The sequence below is a fragment of the Cebus imitator genome, unplaced genomic scaffold (genome assembly GCF_001604975.1).
Source record: "Cebus imitator isolate Cc_AM_T3 unplaced genomic scaffold, Cebus_imitator-1.0 Scaffold318, whole genome shotgun sequence".
NCBI lineage: Eukaryota > Metazoa > Chordata > Mammalia > Primates > Cebidae > Cebus > Cebus imitator.
The window spans coordinates 2,214,164-2,228,718 of record NW_016107633.1 but is presented as its reverse complement, the minus strand read 5'-3'; the positions used below and the strand labels follow the sequence as shown (position 1 = coordinate 2,228,718).

At 47.6% G+C, this 14,555-nt stretch overlaps 1 protein-coding gene across 3 annotated transcripts in view; it reads right to left on the bottom strand.

Moving 5' to 3' along the window:
- Nucleotides 1–14,555, bottom strand: part of CEP89 (centrosomal protein 89) — a 71,047-nt gene that overhangs the window by 32,393 nt on the left and 24,099 nt on the right. For all 3 annotated transcript variants that reach the window (XM_017504252.2, XM_017504253.2, XM_017504255.2), the window contains 4 exons: nucleotides 12,670–12,698; nucleotides 10,151–10,193; nucleotides 6,091–6,309; nucleotides 3,760–3,902 (listed from right to left, as the gene is read on the bottom strand). In XM_017504252.2, coding sequence (XP_017359741.1) covers nucleotides 3,760–3,902; nucleotides 6,091–6,309; nucleotides 10,151–10,193; nucleotides 12,670–12,698 — 434 coding nt within the window. The remainder of the gene's footprint in view (nucleotides 1–3,759; nucleotides 3,903–6,090; nucleotides 6,310–10,150; nucleotides 10,194–12,669; nucleotides 12,699–14,555) is intronic.

The following is a 14,555-nucleotide window of genomic DNA, read 5'->3' as shown; positions in this document are numbered from 1 at the left end:
TGAGGGTCTCATTCCATCCCCCAGGCTGGAGTGCAGTGATGAGATCATGGCTCGTTGCAACTTCTGCCTCCCGGAATCAAGCGAGACTCCCACCTTAGCCTCCTCTCAGCAGCTTGGAACCACATCTGGCTAATTTTTGTATTTTTTGTAGAAATGAGTTTTCATCATGTTGCCCGGCTGGTCTTGAACTCCTGGGCTGAAATGATCCTCCTGCCTCAGCTTCCCACAGTGCTGGGACTGCAGGCGTGAGCCACCACACCTGGCCCTTTTTTTTTTTTTTTCTGAGGTGGAGTCTTGCTCTGTCGCACAGGCTGGAGTGCAGTGGCACGATCTTGGCTCACTGTAACCTCTGCCTCCCAGGTTCAAGCGATTCTCCTGCCTCGGCCTTCTGAGTAACTGGGACTACCAGTGCCTGCCACCATGCCTGGCTAATTTTTGTGTTTTTAGTAGAGATGGGGTTTCACCATGTTGGCCAGGCTGGTCTCGAACTCCTGACCTCAAGTGATCCACCCGCCTCAGCCTTACAAGGTGCTGGGACTACAGGTGTGAACCACCGTACCTAGTCTCTGACCCTTTTTAGTCTTTTTAAATCTGGAACATATCTAGGGACTTTTTTCATTGGATGTTGAACTTTCTCAGTTAAGAAGCATCTAAGTTTGCCTAAAACATCTCCAGCCTATTTCCTTCCCATGTCTGCCCAAATCGCCCTTCTAACAATAATTCCAATAATATCGTGACATTATTGAGTGCCCGGATTTTGTTCTCTTCCTTTAAAGGGTACTGGTTTCTTTTCCTTCCTCCCTTCTCTCTTTCTTTCAGCTCCTAAGTTGCTTGTGGATCACATTCATGCTTCTGAGGCTGGTCATGGTAGGTCTATCGTGACCTTTCCTAAAAAGCTCATTTAGCCATACCTCTCAGGCACGGCCATCCTGGGCTCTTGACTCAAAGCAAGGTCTCTCCATTGCAGCTGGGCAGAACTAGAAGCTTCCCAGTGCTGTGTGAGTTCTGGGAACCATGCAGCTCACAGCTCCCTGTTCCTGTTTTCTGCCCAGTCTCCTGGAGTCTCCTACATATGTGCAGGGTAGTATTCCACAAGACACCAAGGAGCCCCATGCAGGTTTACATAAGCAGCTCTTTCTCTCCACGGCTCCCTCCTTTCTGGTATTCGTGCCCTATAAACTCTAGTCTCCTCAGCTTCCCCAGACAGGAGAGGGCTCAGCTCAGGCCCTTCCTCCTTGCTCTGTGATCTGAGACTGCCTCTAGACAGAAAGCAGATCACAGGCTCATCTGTTTATCCTGCTGCTCTTGAGGGTCATAGGCCGGTGCTGCCTGTGTTTGACGTCTGTAAACATTTGCATTACATATTCTGTCTGGTTTTCTATTTGTTTACAGCAGGAGGGAAAATCTGGTACAGAATCAATGGCCTGGACAAAATAATTCTTATTTCACAAAAGCTTTCCAATGCGAACACCTTAATATTTATTTAATTACCCATTCACTCTGCAAACATTGGCAACTCACTAAGTCATTATGGACACTGCAATGCAACCCTTGTTATCCAGGATTCTATGACCTAGTAACAGAAGTAAGTTCCACTAACACAAATGAACATGATATACAAAAGCAGTATAGGGTAGATGCTGTAAGTACCTTCAGAGTAATTACAAACAAAAGTCTGCAATGGTTTAAAAGAGAGAGAAGGCTGGGCGCGGTGGCTCATGCCTGTAATCCCAGCACTCTGGGAGGCCAAGGAGGGTTCATCACTTGAGGTCAGTAGTTCGAGACCAGCCTGACCAACATGGTGAAACCCTATCTCTATTAAAAATACAAAAATTAGCTGGGAGTGGTGGAACGTGCCTGTAATCGTAGGCACTTAGGAGGCTGAACAACAAGAATTGCTTGAACCCAGGAGGCGGAGGTTGCAGTGAGCCGAGATCGTGCTACTGCACTCCAGCCTGGGCGATGGAGAGAGACTGTGTCTCAAAAAAAAAAAGGAGAGATTAATCACTTCTGGCTGGGCTGATCAGGAAGACTACATTGGATAATGCGGCATTTGCACAAGGCAGAAGACAACATGGGAGGAGGCTGTCCCTGGGCCTGCCTGCCCGCCCCATGGTCCTGCAGAAGGCCCTGATTTAGCAAGCAGGTTTTGAATTATAGGACCCCCAAGAACTTTATTTGTTGTTTAAAAGTTAGTATTGGCCGGGCGTGGTGCCTCACACCTGTAATCCCAGCACTCTGGGAGGCTGAGGCGGGCAGATCACGATGTCAAGAGATTGAGACCATCCTGGCCAACATGGTGAAACCCCATCTCTATTAAAAATACAAAAATTAGCTGAGCATGGTGGCGCATGCCTGTAGTCCCAGCTACTCGGGAGGCTGAGGCAGGAGGATCGCTTGAACCCGGGAGGTGGAGGTTGCAGGTTGCAGTGAGCCAAGATGATGCCACTGCACTCCACCCTGGTAACAGAGCGAGACTCCGTCTCAAAAAAAAAAAAAAAAAAAGTTAGTATTATGTTAAGTGAAAGAAGCAGTCAGTCGCACGAGGTCATCTCTTGTATGATTTCATGTCTATGAAATGTTCAGAATAGGCAAATTCATAGAGACAGAAAATAGATTAGTGGTGACCAGGGACTGAGGTGGAGGAAGTGGCTGGCAGGGGAAAGTGTCAGGGAGTGACTCCCAACAGGTATGACACTTGCTTTTTTTTTTTTTTTTTGAGACAGAGTCTCACTCTGTCACCCATGCTAGAGTGCAGTGACACAATCTTGGCTCACTGCAACCTCTGCCTCCCGGGTTCAAGCGATTCTCCTGCCTCAGCCTCCCAAATAGCTGGGATTATAGGTGTGCACCACCACACCTGGCTAATTTTTTTTGTATTTTTAGTAGAGATGGGGTTTCACCATGTTGGTCAGGCTGGTCTCGAACGTCTGACTTCAAATGATCCGCCCACCTCAGCCTCCCGAAGTGCTGGGATTACAGGCGTGAGCCACCACGCCCGGCTGACATTTCTTGATTTAACAAAAGTGCTGTAAAATTGATTGCAGTGATGGTTGCATAATTCTGTGATTACAATAAAAACCACTGAATGGTACACAGCGTGTGGAGCTGGACTCTGAGACTCTTCTTAGAATGGAAAACTCTGCTTTCCTTTCCAAGTTCATGCACTGACAGCAGCTGCAACCTTCAGGAACGTGACTGAGAAGGGAGCAGCCAACACAGACTTCCATTTTTTGACTTTTTTTTTTTTAATTTTTGAGACAAGGTCTTACTCTGTTGCCCAGGCTGGAGTACAGTGGTCCAATCTCAGCTCACTGCACCCTCGACCTCCCATGCTCAAGAGATCCTCCTGCCTCGGCTTCCTGAATGGCTGGGGCTACAGGCATGCTAATTTTTTTTAATTTTTTATTTGTAGAGACGTCTTGCTGTTGCCCAGGCTGGTCTCAAACTCCGGAGCCCAAGCAATCCTCCCGCCTCAGCCTCTGCAAGTGCTGGGATTCCAGGCATGAGCCACCTCCTCCAGCCTGTTACTTTATATACTTTTGTATTGTCCCAATGTTTTACAGTCTCTATTGCTTTAATTAAACGGAAGAAGGAAGGGAAGGAAGCAAGAAACAGAATGATCCTTAGAAACGCTGTGCCTTGGACAGAGCTTTACTTCTATCATATTATAATAAGAACCCCTCAAGACTGGAAATCAGTTCAACAGGAAAGGCTGAGAAATCTGAAAAGCTGACTTTTCACGATTGGAAACGTTACCTCTTCTTTGGACAAGTGCCTGAACTTTGTCTGATACCGACTGAGCTCTACATTCAAACGATGCACGGTCATTTTCAACCCATCGTTTTCATCCACCAGTTCTTGAGCTTGTTTTCGCAGACAAAGTAACTCAGGGGCAGCAACTAGAAAATAAATGATAACTTAATATCATGCTGTAAGAAATAATGTCATATTTATCCAGATTTTATTTAAATTGCAAATCATTTGCTTCCCCCCCTTTCACACTCAGAGACAATGAACTGTGTGTGTGTCTGTGTGAATAAATAAAAGTTACAAAGTTTTTCTTTTCTTTTTTTTTTTTTTTTTTTTTTAAGATGGAGTCTCGCTCTGTCACCCGGGCTGGAGTGCAGTGATGTGATCTCGGCTCACTGCAACCTCTGCCTCCCAGGTTTAAGCAATTCTCCTGCCTCGGCCTCCTGAGTAGCTGGGACTACAGGTGCCCACCGCCACGCCTAGCTAACTTTTTAACTTTTTTTTTCCACAGAGATGGGGTTTCACTATGTTGGCCAGGCTGGTCTCAAACTCCTGATCTTGTGATCCACCCGCCTCAGCCTCCCAAAGTGCTGGGATGACAGGCATAAGCTACTGCACCCGGCCAAAGTTACAGAGTTTTTAAACATTGAACAGTTAACATAACATTGGAAGTTTGTGGAAGTTTTTGCATGTACAATAAAGTAAAATAAAAATTTCAAGTTGGAAAGGAATAGTCACTGTTTCAGATGACATAAAAATATGTGCTTTGAAAAATCATATAGAATACATGGAAAACATATTAGAGCTAATAACCTTCCCACATAATAGCAATGTCCCATTAGAAAACAAAACAGAAAATAGGCTGGGTGCAGTGGCTCACGCCTGTAACCACAACACTTTGGGAGGCCGAGGTGGTCAAATCACGAGCTCAGGAGATCGAGACCATCCCGGATAACATGGTGAAACCCATCTCTACTAAAAATACAAAAAAAAAAAAAAAAATTAGCTGGGTATGGTGGCATATACCGGTAATCCCAGCTACTCAGGAGGCTAAGGCAGGAGTGGCTTGAACCCAGGAGGCGGAGGTTGCAATGAGCCGAGATCACGCCATTGTACCCTAGCCTGAGTGACAGAGAGAGACTTTGTCTCAAAAAACAAAAAACCAGAAAATAGATCCCACAAGGTAACAGCACGAATAATTTAAAGTATCTAAAAATAAATGTACCTAAGATAAGAATTATGCAGGGCCTATACGAAAAAAACTGACGCCACCTTACTTAAAGCTGTGTAATCAGTTTTAGGTAAATAGAAAAAGGTGTAGAGAAAATACTGGTGAATATTTATGTAATCTTAGAGTTAAAAATGACTTAACACCTAAGGTGTTAAGTCATAAAAGAAAAACATTTTATAGATTTAGCCCAATTACCAAACAACTAAGAAAATATTATACCTATGAGAAAGGGTAAGATCTTTCATATGTAAGGAGTTCCTGCAAACCAGTAAAAAGAAGTCAAGTGTCTGAATGTAGAGGACAACTTGGCCATGCATAGTGGCTCATACCTATAATCCCAGCACTTTGGGACGCCAAGCAGGAAAAATCCTTGAGGCCAGGAGTTTGAGACCAGCCTGGGCAACATAATGAGAGCTCGTTGCTTTAAAAAATTTGAAAAAAAAAAACAAAAACCCAGCCCAGCATCATGGTGCTCGCCTTTAGTCCCAACTACTTGGGAGGCTGAGGTGGGAGGATCACTTGAGCCCAGGAGTTCAAGGTATAGTGAATTCTGATCACCCCACGGTAGGCACCTGGGTGACAAGAGTGAGATGCTGTCTCTAAAAAATAAATAAAGTGGGCAATTTTATGAAAGAAAAAGAAAATGACCTGAAAAGATATGAAAAAATATTCAAGCTCATCGATAATAAAAAAAATACAAATTAAAATGCTATTTCTTTTTTTTTAACTTATCAGACTAGCAAGGAAAACATCATCATTGATAAGTCTATTGTAAAGAAGGAGCTTTTAAATGCTTCTCTTGGGGATAAAAGCTGACGTGAAATATATGTAAACAAAGCATCAAGTTCCAAAAGAAGTACTGGAATTTGTTTTGTTTTTTAAAATTTAGCTTCTTTCCAACCTTAGGAATTTCTTTGGTGTAATACTGATACAGCAGATGAAATCAAATATCAACAATCATAAGGATATTAACAAAAAGCCTGAAATATTACAACATAAATTACCAAAACAAATATCAACAAATATCAAAACATAAAATATTAACTCTTGGAATAATTGACTGAAGTCCCGCTCATTCCTCTAATAAAAGCATCATCCATCCCCACCGTCCTGTGACGCCGCCTTCTCAGCCTCTTCCAGCTTTTGCTTCTCTTTTTCCGTTCCCTTAAGTTTTAACAGTAATTCTTTCCTTGCTTGTTTCATTGCATTTAGTTCAAGGGTAAGGCTTTGGTTCGTATTCTTTAGGTGCACATTTTCTTCTTTTAATGCCTCAAACTTCTCTCTGGTTATTTCTGCATGTCTTTGACGTGTTCTACCAGCTATATCTGAAAGGGTACATGGGGAAAGTTTTAAAATGTTAATTGATGCTGACAACGTTACATCAAAATCATGTGACTTTGTTCCAAAAAGCATATCAGGCTTGGTGCCGCGTTCTTTGGTCCCTGGGAAGGGAGTGGCTTGTATAGGAGAGAGAAAGTGGCCTGGCGAGGTCACAGCAGGCAGAGAGATACTGAGGGGAGGCCAGAGAGGGAGGCCAGGGCTGCAGGAGGCCGTGCCTATTGTGATGTGGCGTGGAAGGTTCATCTTGCAGGGCAGCAGAAGCCAGTGGGGCTTTCAGGCAGAAGTGTGAGAAGAAAGAGGCTCTGGCTCTTGGGTGACTCCCTCAGGCCAGCAGGGAAGAAGGCAGGTTAGAATGAGGCCCAGCCCAACAGCCGAGGGGCAGCATTAGAGTGGGGACAGAGAGAAAGGGACACGCGAGAGCAGGACTCCAGGGCTGGTGGCTGGCCGGGTGCGGGCAGTGAGAGAGAAGCGGCCTCAGGACGACCAAGCAGGCCTGTCTCTGGCAGATGCTTCCCCAGATAGGAGCACACCGGGAAGAGCAGGTGGGGACGAAGACAAGAAGGCAGGATAGGGTTAGGACACAGGCCTGAAGGCACCAGGGAGAGAAAACAGAGGTCACACAGGACCTTAAGAAGGAACAGCAAGGAAGCGGGGTGGAAAACGGCGCTGTTCCATGGGGAGATGTGCTCTGAAAGGTCACAGGAGGTGAGGCTCCCATGGGCCCCTGGCCAGCGCGCCTCCCAGGGGAGGTAGAGGTGAAAGGGAGCTTCCACACAGACAAGGGCAGGATGGCTGGTGGCTCCGGAGAGCCTGGCCCAACCCCTGACACACATCCAATCCCTAACATACAAAACGTGAGGCTCAGAAATGGGAACTCCATAGCTATACAGAAACAAGGGAACCCTGAAAAATCCCAGAGAAAACAATGGAGATGAAACTGAAGATGGACGCCACAGCCTGAAATGTGCCAAGAGAGGGCAGCTAGAAAACAGCGGAGGGGTGGCTCCAGGGCTATGCCTTGCCCTGGTGGAACTGGAGTCACAAAGTGGCCTAGAAAGAGCTGCTGAAGCTGGGCCTGGTGGCTCGCACCTGCAATCCCAGCGCTTGGGGAAGCTGAGGCAGGAAGATCACTTGAGGCCAGGATCAAGACCAGCCTGGGCAACATTGCAAGATCCCATCTCTATGAAACTCAATCAATCAATAAAATTATATTTAAAAAGAAGCAGTTTGAAACAGCTGATGAGCTGTCCAGTTAGACAACCAGAGGTGGAACAGCAGGGGGTTAACCCACCTGACCCAGGGAGCAATAGCAGAAATGAGTGCCCCTCCTCAGGCAGGACACACAGGCCCTGAGGGCAGAGAGGCAGGGCAGAGCAGGGTCCTGGAGAAAACCAGAAGAGGGGTTCCCACGAATCCAGGCTGGCCTCATATCCTGACCGTCCCCATCAGTCGGTACAGCAGCTGGTAGTCTGCCAGCCCGTTGGCCCTCCCTCTCCAGGCAGGGTGCAGTAAACAGTAGCATCCCCCTGCCAGCCACAGGGAATCTCAGAGACCCCAAGAGGCAGCAAACAGCAGAGCCAGAGAAGCACCAAAGGCAAGTGGGCGAGGAGATGGGGCTACAACACAAACCCCGAGACTGGATGCGCACGGTTACCGCTTTCAGAGACACAGTCGGTGTCTCCCAGAACCCACGGAAGTTAACATTCGATTAATGCCATAAACTTAAAGCATGGGCCGGACCACAGGATGCACATCATGAAGAATGAATACATGGCGTAGAAGTCAGAGCCCCAAAAATCGCCCAGAATACAGCACTGAAAATGCTGAGATTGAAAGGGTGCAAATAAACTGAATCTGACACGGAGGAGACTTAAAACAGCATTTCCAGAGCAGCGATGCTGATGGCAGTGGGGCCCATCTAGACCAGCCACCGCATAGACTCTAGAGCAGGGAGGTGTGGCCCAAGCCTCTAGCTCTGCGGAGCAGGCAGGAGCCCTGCCTTCCCTGGGTGCCGCTGCAGCGCCCAAGCCCAGCTGCAGACCTGAGAATCTCTGTAAAGCCCCCACTAACCCCCACAGGCTCAGAAGTGCCTGCTCCCACTGCTGGCTTCAACCCACTGTGGGCACCCGCTTCAGAGGCATGGTCAGGGATGCACGCTCCATAGCACCATCAGGAGCCAGGGACAAGTGGGAGCCCTGCCCCTTCTGAGTTGGCAAGGCAGCAGCTCTCAGGGTGCTACTGCAAGCCATCCTCCCAAGTGCAAGACCCGGGTGTCTCTGCAGTCTGCACCCTTGGGGGCCTGGGAAGGCTCCCATGTTCCTGCAGGCTCACGGGTGTTTGTGCTCCAGCTACCTGGCCTCTCCCTGCTCCTGGCGCCTGCTCTAATCTCGGAGCAGGGTTGGGGCCAAGCCTGGGCACTGTCATGGGCTGGCTGGGAGTGTGCACGCTCAGGGCAGTGCTGATATGCTGCCTCAACCCCCCCAGACTTTGGGCACCCATGAGCACAGGAGGGGAAGCCAAGCGGGGCTAAGGGTGGCTCTGCACTGGCCTCCAGGTGCCCCTTGGTGTGAGCAGCCTGGATGCCATGGACTGAGCAGTGGGAGGCAGACAGGCTCCTGGGTGGAGGCAGGCAGGTCCCTGGTGAGGCCCCACCTTCAGGTCAGGGAGGGCCTGAAGGCTGGGGACCAGGCTGCCCATCCGTGAAACCACAGTGGGAATTTGTGGTGCCTTTTCCAGGCCCACCCATGGCCGCCCATGGACCAAATGGTACTCACTTTCTCCCTTCTGAGGCCCATAAAAGCCCCAGGCTTAGCCAGAGCAGAGCAGATGGGATGACTAGCTGCAGAGAGGAGCTACCCTCTCTGCTGTTAGCTAGAGAAGTCAGAGGACCAGCAGCAGAGAGGAGCAGCCACTCCAGGGCCTCCTCTCTGCTAGGAGCTGGGCGGACATCAGGACAACCAGCTGCAGAGAAGAGCCACCCTCTCCAGGGCCTCCTCTTTGCTGAGAGCTACAGAGACAATCAGATGACCTGCCTGCAGAGAAGAGTAACCCGCTCCAGAGTCTCCTGCCTGCTGAGAACTGAACACTTGACGGGACAGGCTGCCTACAGAGAGGAGCTGCCCACTGTGGGTTTCCCCTGAGCTGTCCTAACATTCAGTAAAGCGCCTCATCATCTTGCTCACCCTCCACTTGTCTGTTTACCTTATTCTTCCTGGATGCAAGACAACAACTAGGGCAAAGGTACACTGGTACCACAGACATTTCCGGCCAGAAAAGCAACACCCCAAAGATCTTGTAACGATGTGGGACCTAACAGCAAAAATTATAACCTCCATTTTGGAAGCTACTGAAGCTCCCCAAACTGTTTGGGTCAGGGGGCTGTAACCCATAAAGGATTTTTGGACCTCTCCCTCTGCCTTTAGCCTCAGAGCAGAGCCCATAACTGCACCCACCTGACCAGCATTGATCCCAGCACACCCCATAGGTCTACTCCTCCCACCAGGATCCCAGCACATCCCACAGGTCCAGCTCCCTTCCCCCAGGATCCCAGCACATCCTCCAGGTCCACTCCTTCCCCCAGGATCCCAGCACATCCCACAGGTCCACATCCCCCCAGGTCCAACTCCCGCCCTCCCAGGATCCAAGCACACCCTGCATGGACATACGTCCACTACATAGTGTTTGCATCCTCTCTTTTGAGACAAGGATGGAAGGTCAACAACTAATACAAGAAAAAGAAAACGTACTCTTTATTTTCAGATAAAATTAATCTGGATATTCTCCAAAACGACAAGCTTTTCATAACATAATTCGAAAGGCAGATACCTGGGGAAGGTGGCGGTTTCTCGCGTAATGGAGGTTTTTCATCCTAGGAAAGAAAGAACGTAAGAGGAGTCAGTGCAGAGCATTAGTGTTTTACAAAGTGGACACAGGCAGCTAGGTCATTAGACAGCAGGTATACAAGCATGCTTTATTTCCTTCATTTTCACGCTGTTCTTAGTTTATTTTAGCTTGCAAAACTTTAATATCTTTGTGCTATCCTACAGAAATAAAAAAAGAAAAAAACCTTTAATATCTGCTATTTCTTTTTTCCTTTAAGACAGGGTCTTGCTCTGTCACCCAGGCTGGGGTGCGGCGGTGTGATGACGGCTCACTACAGCCTCCAGCTCCTGGGCTCACGCAATCCTCCCACCTCAGCCTCCCAAGTAGCTAGGATTACACATGGGCCATCACCCCTAATTTTGTTTTTTTTTTAGCTTTTTTTTTTTGGTAGAGATGGGGTCTCATTTATGTTGTCCAGGCTGGCCTTGAGCTCCTGGGCTCAAGGGATCCTCCTACCTTGGACTCCCAACATGCTGGGATTATACTGTTTCTTATACCTGAATTGTAGACCTTAAATGTCTTCTCCGGGGGGCTCTCTCAGGCTATAAGGGAAGGCCCGCCTGCGCTTTCTTCCTGCATTTCTGTACTGAGTTCAGTGACTGCCTTTACAGGTAGATCCCATGAGTGGCAGGCTCTGGGCTCACATTTAAAAGCATGTGCTAGGTAGGGCTGCAAGTGGTGTGTGGTGATGCCCACAGCAAACTCCAGCCAGGCCTCTTCTCACTGGGATGGGCAAAAAGGATCCCATCAATGGCGGGAAAGCACATTTGCAAAATGCTGAGAAAGAAACTTTAATAAGATATTGCTTCTCAACCCCAAACCTAGAGGAAAGGGAGGCTGGGAACTTGTTAATTTTTCCTTACACATTGGTGTGATATTAAGTTTCTAATTTCTGCTGACAAAGCAGACAAGGTTATAAATTAACTCTCCTGAGAAATGTTTAAGTTCCCATGACATCGCACAATGAGAAACTTAAGTTAGAACTATTTCCATGTTTGCAAATTAGTTATTAAAATTCTCAGGCCAGGCCAGGCACAGTGGCTCACGCCTGTAATCCCAGCACTTTAGGAGGCTGAGGCAGATGGGATCACCTGAGGTCAGGAGTGCGAGACCAGCCTGGCCAACATGGTGAAATCCCATCTCCATTAAAAACACAAAAATTAGCCTGGCGTGGTGGTGCGTGCCTGTGGTCCCAGCTACTCGGGAGGCTAAGGCAGGAGAATCGCTTGAATCCAGGAGGCAGAGGTTGCAGTGAGCCGAGATCGCGCCACTGGACTCTAGCCTGGGAAACAGAGCAAGACTCTGTCTCAAAAAAAAAAAAAAAAAAAAAAAAAAATCTCAGGCCAGCCCTGTCACATCATGCCTGCAATCCCAGTGCTTTGGGAAACCAAGGCAGGAGGATCACTTGAGCCCAGGAGCTTGAGACCATCCTGGACAACATAACAAGACCCCATCTCTAAAAAAATGTTTTTTAATTAGCCAGAAGTGGTGGCATGTGCCTGTAGTCCCAGCTACTCAGGAGACTGAGGCAAAAGGATCACTTGAGCCCAGGAGATTGAGGCTGCAGTGAGCTATGATCACACTAATGCACTCCAGCCCGGGTGACAGAGGGAGATCCTGTCTTAAAAAACAACTTTTAAAAAAGACAAAATTATCTACTTGTTCTACATTCATTCTAATTATAAAGTAGTTTTTTGTTTTTGTTTTTTGAGACGGAGTCTTACTCTGTTACCAGGCTGGAGTGCAGTGGCGCAATCTTGGCTCACTGCAATCTCCGCCTCCTGGGTTCAACTGATTCTTCTGCCTCAGCCTCCCGAGTAGCTGGGACCACAGGTACGTGCCACCACGCCCGGCTAATTTTTGTAATTTCAGTAGAGATGGGGTTTCACCATGTTAGCCAGGATGGTCTCAATCTTTTGACCTTGTGATCCGCCCGCCTCTTTCTAATCCTTTTTTACTTTCATCATTAAACTATGGAAAATATTAATTTCCTCATGTTTTAAAAGTATTTAAGGCTGTGGACAGTGGCTCATGCCTGTAATCCCAGCACTTTGGGAGGTCGAGGTGGGTGGATCACTTGAGCTCAGGAGTTTGAGACCAGCCTAGGCAACATGGTGAAACCCCGTCTTTACCAAAAATACAAAAAATTAGCTGGGTGCAGTGACATGTATCTGTGATCCCAGCTTTCCAGGTGGCTGAGGTAGGAGGATTGCTTGAACCTGGGAGACGGAGGCTGGAGTGAGCTGAGATTGTGCCACTGCACTCCAGCCAGGGTGACATAGTGAGACCACCTTCTGGAGAAAAAAAAAAAAGTATTTAAAAGAAATATTCAATAGGAAATAACTCTTAAAGGAAGATTTATATTCCCCCCACAAAACACCAAAGTTGCTGGAAAATTATGATGAAAACTCTATTTATTGAGAAAAATCAGTTTTGTTGTTTTTTTTAAAAAAAGATCTTACCTTTAAATTCAGAACAGAGTGTTTATCATCTGATTAAAAAAAGACAGAGAGAGAGACTTTTAAAGTAGATAATAAAATGTGACCACTCAGAAAAGTACAGTCACAGAAATTCACCTTCTACAGAGGAGCTCAACAAGGCCCGGGACAGGGATAAAATTCACAGGGTCGCAAGGCAAGTGGGTCCCAGAGCCAGGTGGGGGCCTGACTCTAAATTGTCATCTCTCTCCCAGACCCATTCCTGAGCACCATCTGTGCTCACGTGACTGCAGAAAAAAGGCCAAACTCTTCAGTGGCTCCAAGCCTTTCCTGTGCCAGGCTCCTCCTCTCCTTCCGACACTCCTCCCCGCCACTCTCCCCATAGGTCTTGCCCACCCTTCCCAGACGGGCCAATGCCAGACTCCTATCTGCCCACCCTCCCCATGTGCAGCATCCAACCTGGTCAGAAAAATGGTTGTTCCTTGAAGCAAACTATCTCAGCGATAGAGAGGAAAACAAATCCTCATCTTCCACACATCTGCAATCCAGGTACCCTAGGAAGCAGGTGATCTTATACCCTAGTTTGCCTGTACACATTCATGGTAAAAAGCTGAACATCGAGTTGCCTTTTTTTTTTTTTTTTTTGAGATGGAGATTCACTGTGTCCCTCAGGTGGAGTGCAGTGGCACGATTTTGGCTCACTACAACCTCTGCCTCCCAGGTTTAAACGATTCTCCTGCCTCAGCCTCCCAGTAGCTGGGATTACAGGCGTGCGCCATGACGCCTGGCAAATTTTTGTATTTTTATTAGAGTAAGGGTTTCTCCAAATTGGCCAGGCTGGTCTCGAACTCCTGACCTCAGATGATCCACCTGCCTCGGCCTCCCAAAGTATAGGGATTATAGGCATGAGTCACTGTGCCTGGACCTGAGTTGCTTTTAACTTTCTACTTTTAATTTGCAGAGCAGAAATAACTGGCTGAAAATAAACTAGAAACATGCAAAAAATAGGGGAAAAAACCCTACAGAATTCAGACAACAGAAGAAAATGCTAGAGATACATACAAAATTCTAAATCTACTTCCTGGTTGGGTGCGGCAGCTCATCCCTGTAATCCCAGTACCTTGGGAGGCTAAGGTGGGCAGATCACTTGAGGTCAGGAGTTCGAGACTAGCCTGGCCAACACTGTAAAACCCCATCTCTACTGAAAACACAAAAATAGCCAGGTGTGTTGGCACTTGCCTGTAATCCCAGCTACTTGGGAGGATGAGGCAGGAGAATCGCTTGAGCTTGGCAGGCAGAGGTTGCAGTGCGCCAACACTGTGCCACAACACTCCAGCATGGGCAACAGAGCAAGACACCATCTCAAAAAAAAAAATCTACTTCCTGATGTATTGAAAATACCAATACTTGAACAACTCATCACTGAAGAGCTCATTTTTGGCCAACGTCATGTTGATCAACTGTTTTTAACCAAAATGCTTTCAGTCAAATGTTCACGGGTAGCCCAGACTACTCTCTTGTGTTGGACACCAGATGAAACGCTGCCTTGCCCTTATGAATTCAGCCTGATGAGCCCTCCACCCCCTGCCACCTTCCCTAATTGGCAGACAACCACCTCTACTGCCCACCTTAACAGTTTGCAATCTTTACCTCATCCTCTGCAGCTGGGATGAAAGGGGTAAGGCCTATGGCTCTGTCATCTCTGGCACACGGCAGGTGCTGAACAAATTTACAGTGAGCACATGTTTAAAGTGACACAACAAGAAAAAGTTCTATTCTTAAGAACACCTTTACAATAGTCTTGATTTGAGGCCGGGCGCGGTGGCTCAAGCCTGTAATCCCAGCACTGTGGGAGGCCGAGGCGGGTGGATCACGAGGTCAAGAGATCGAGACCATCCTGGTCAACATGG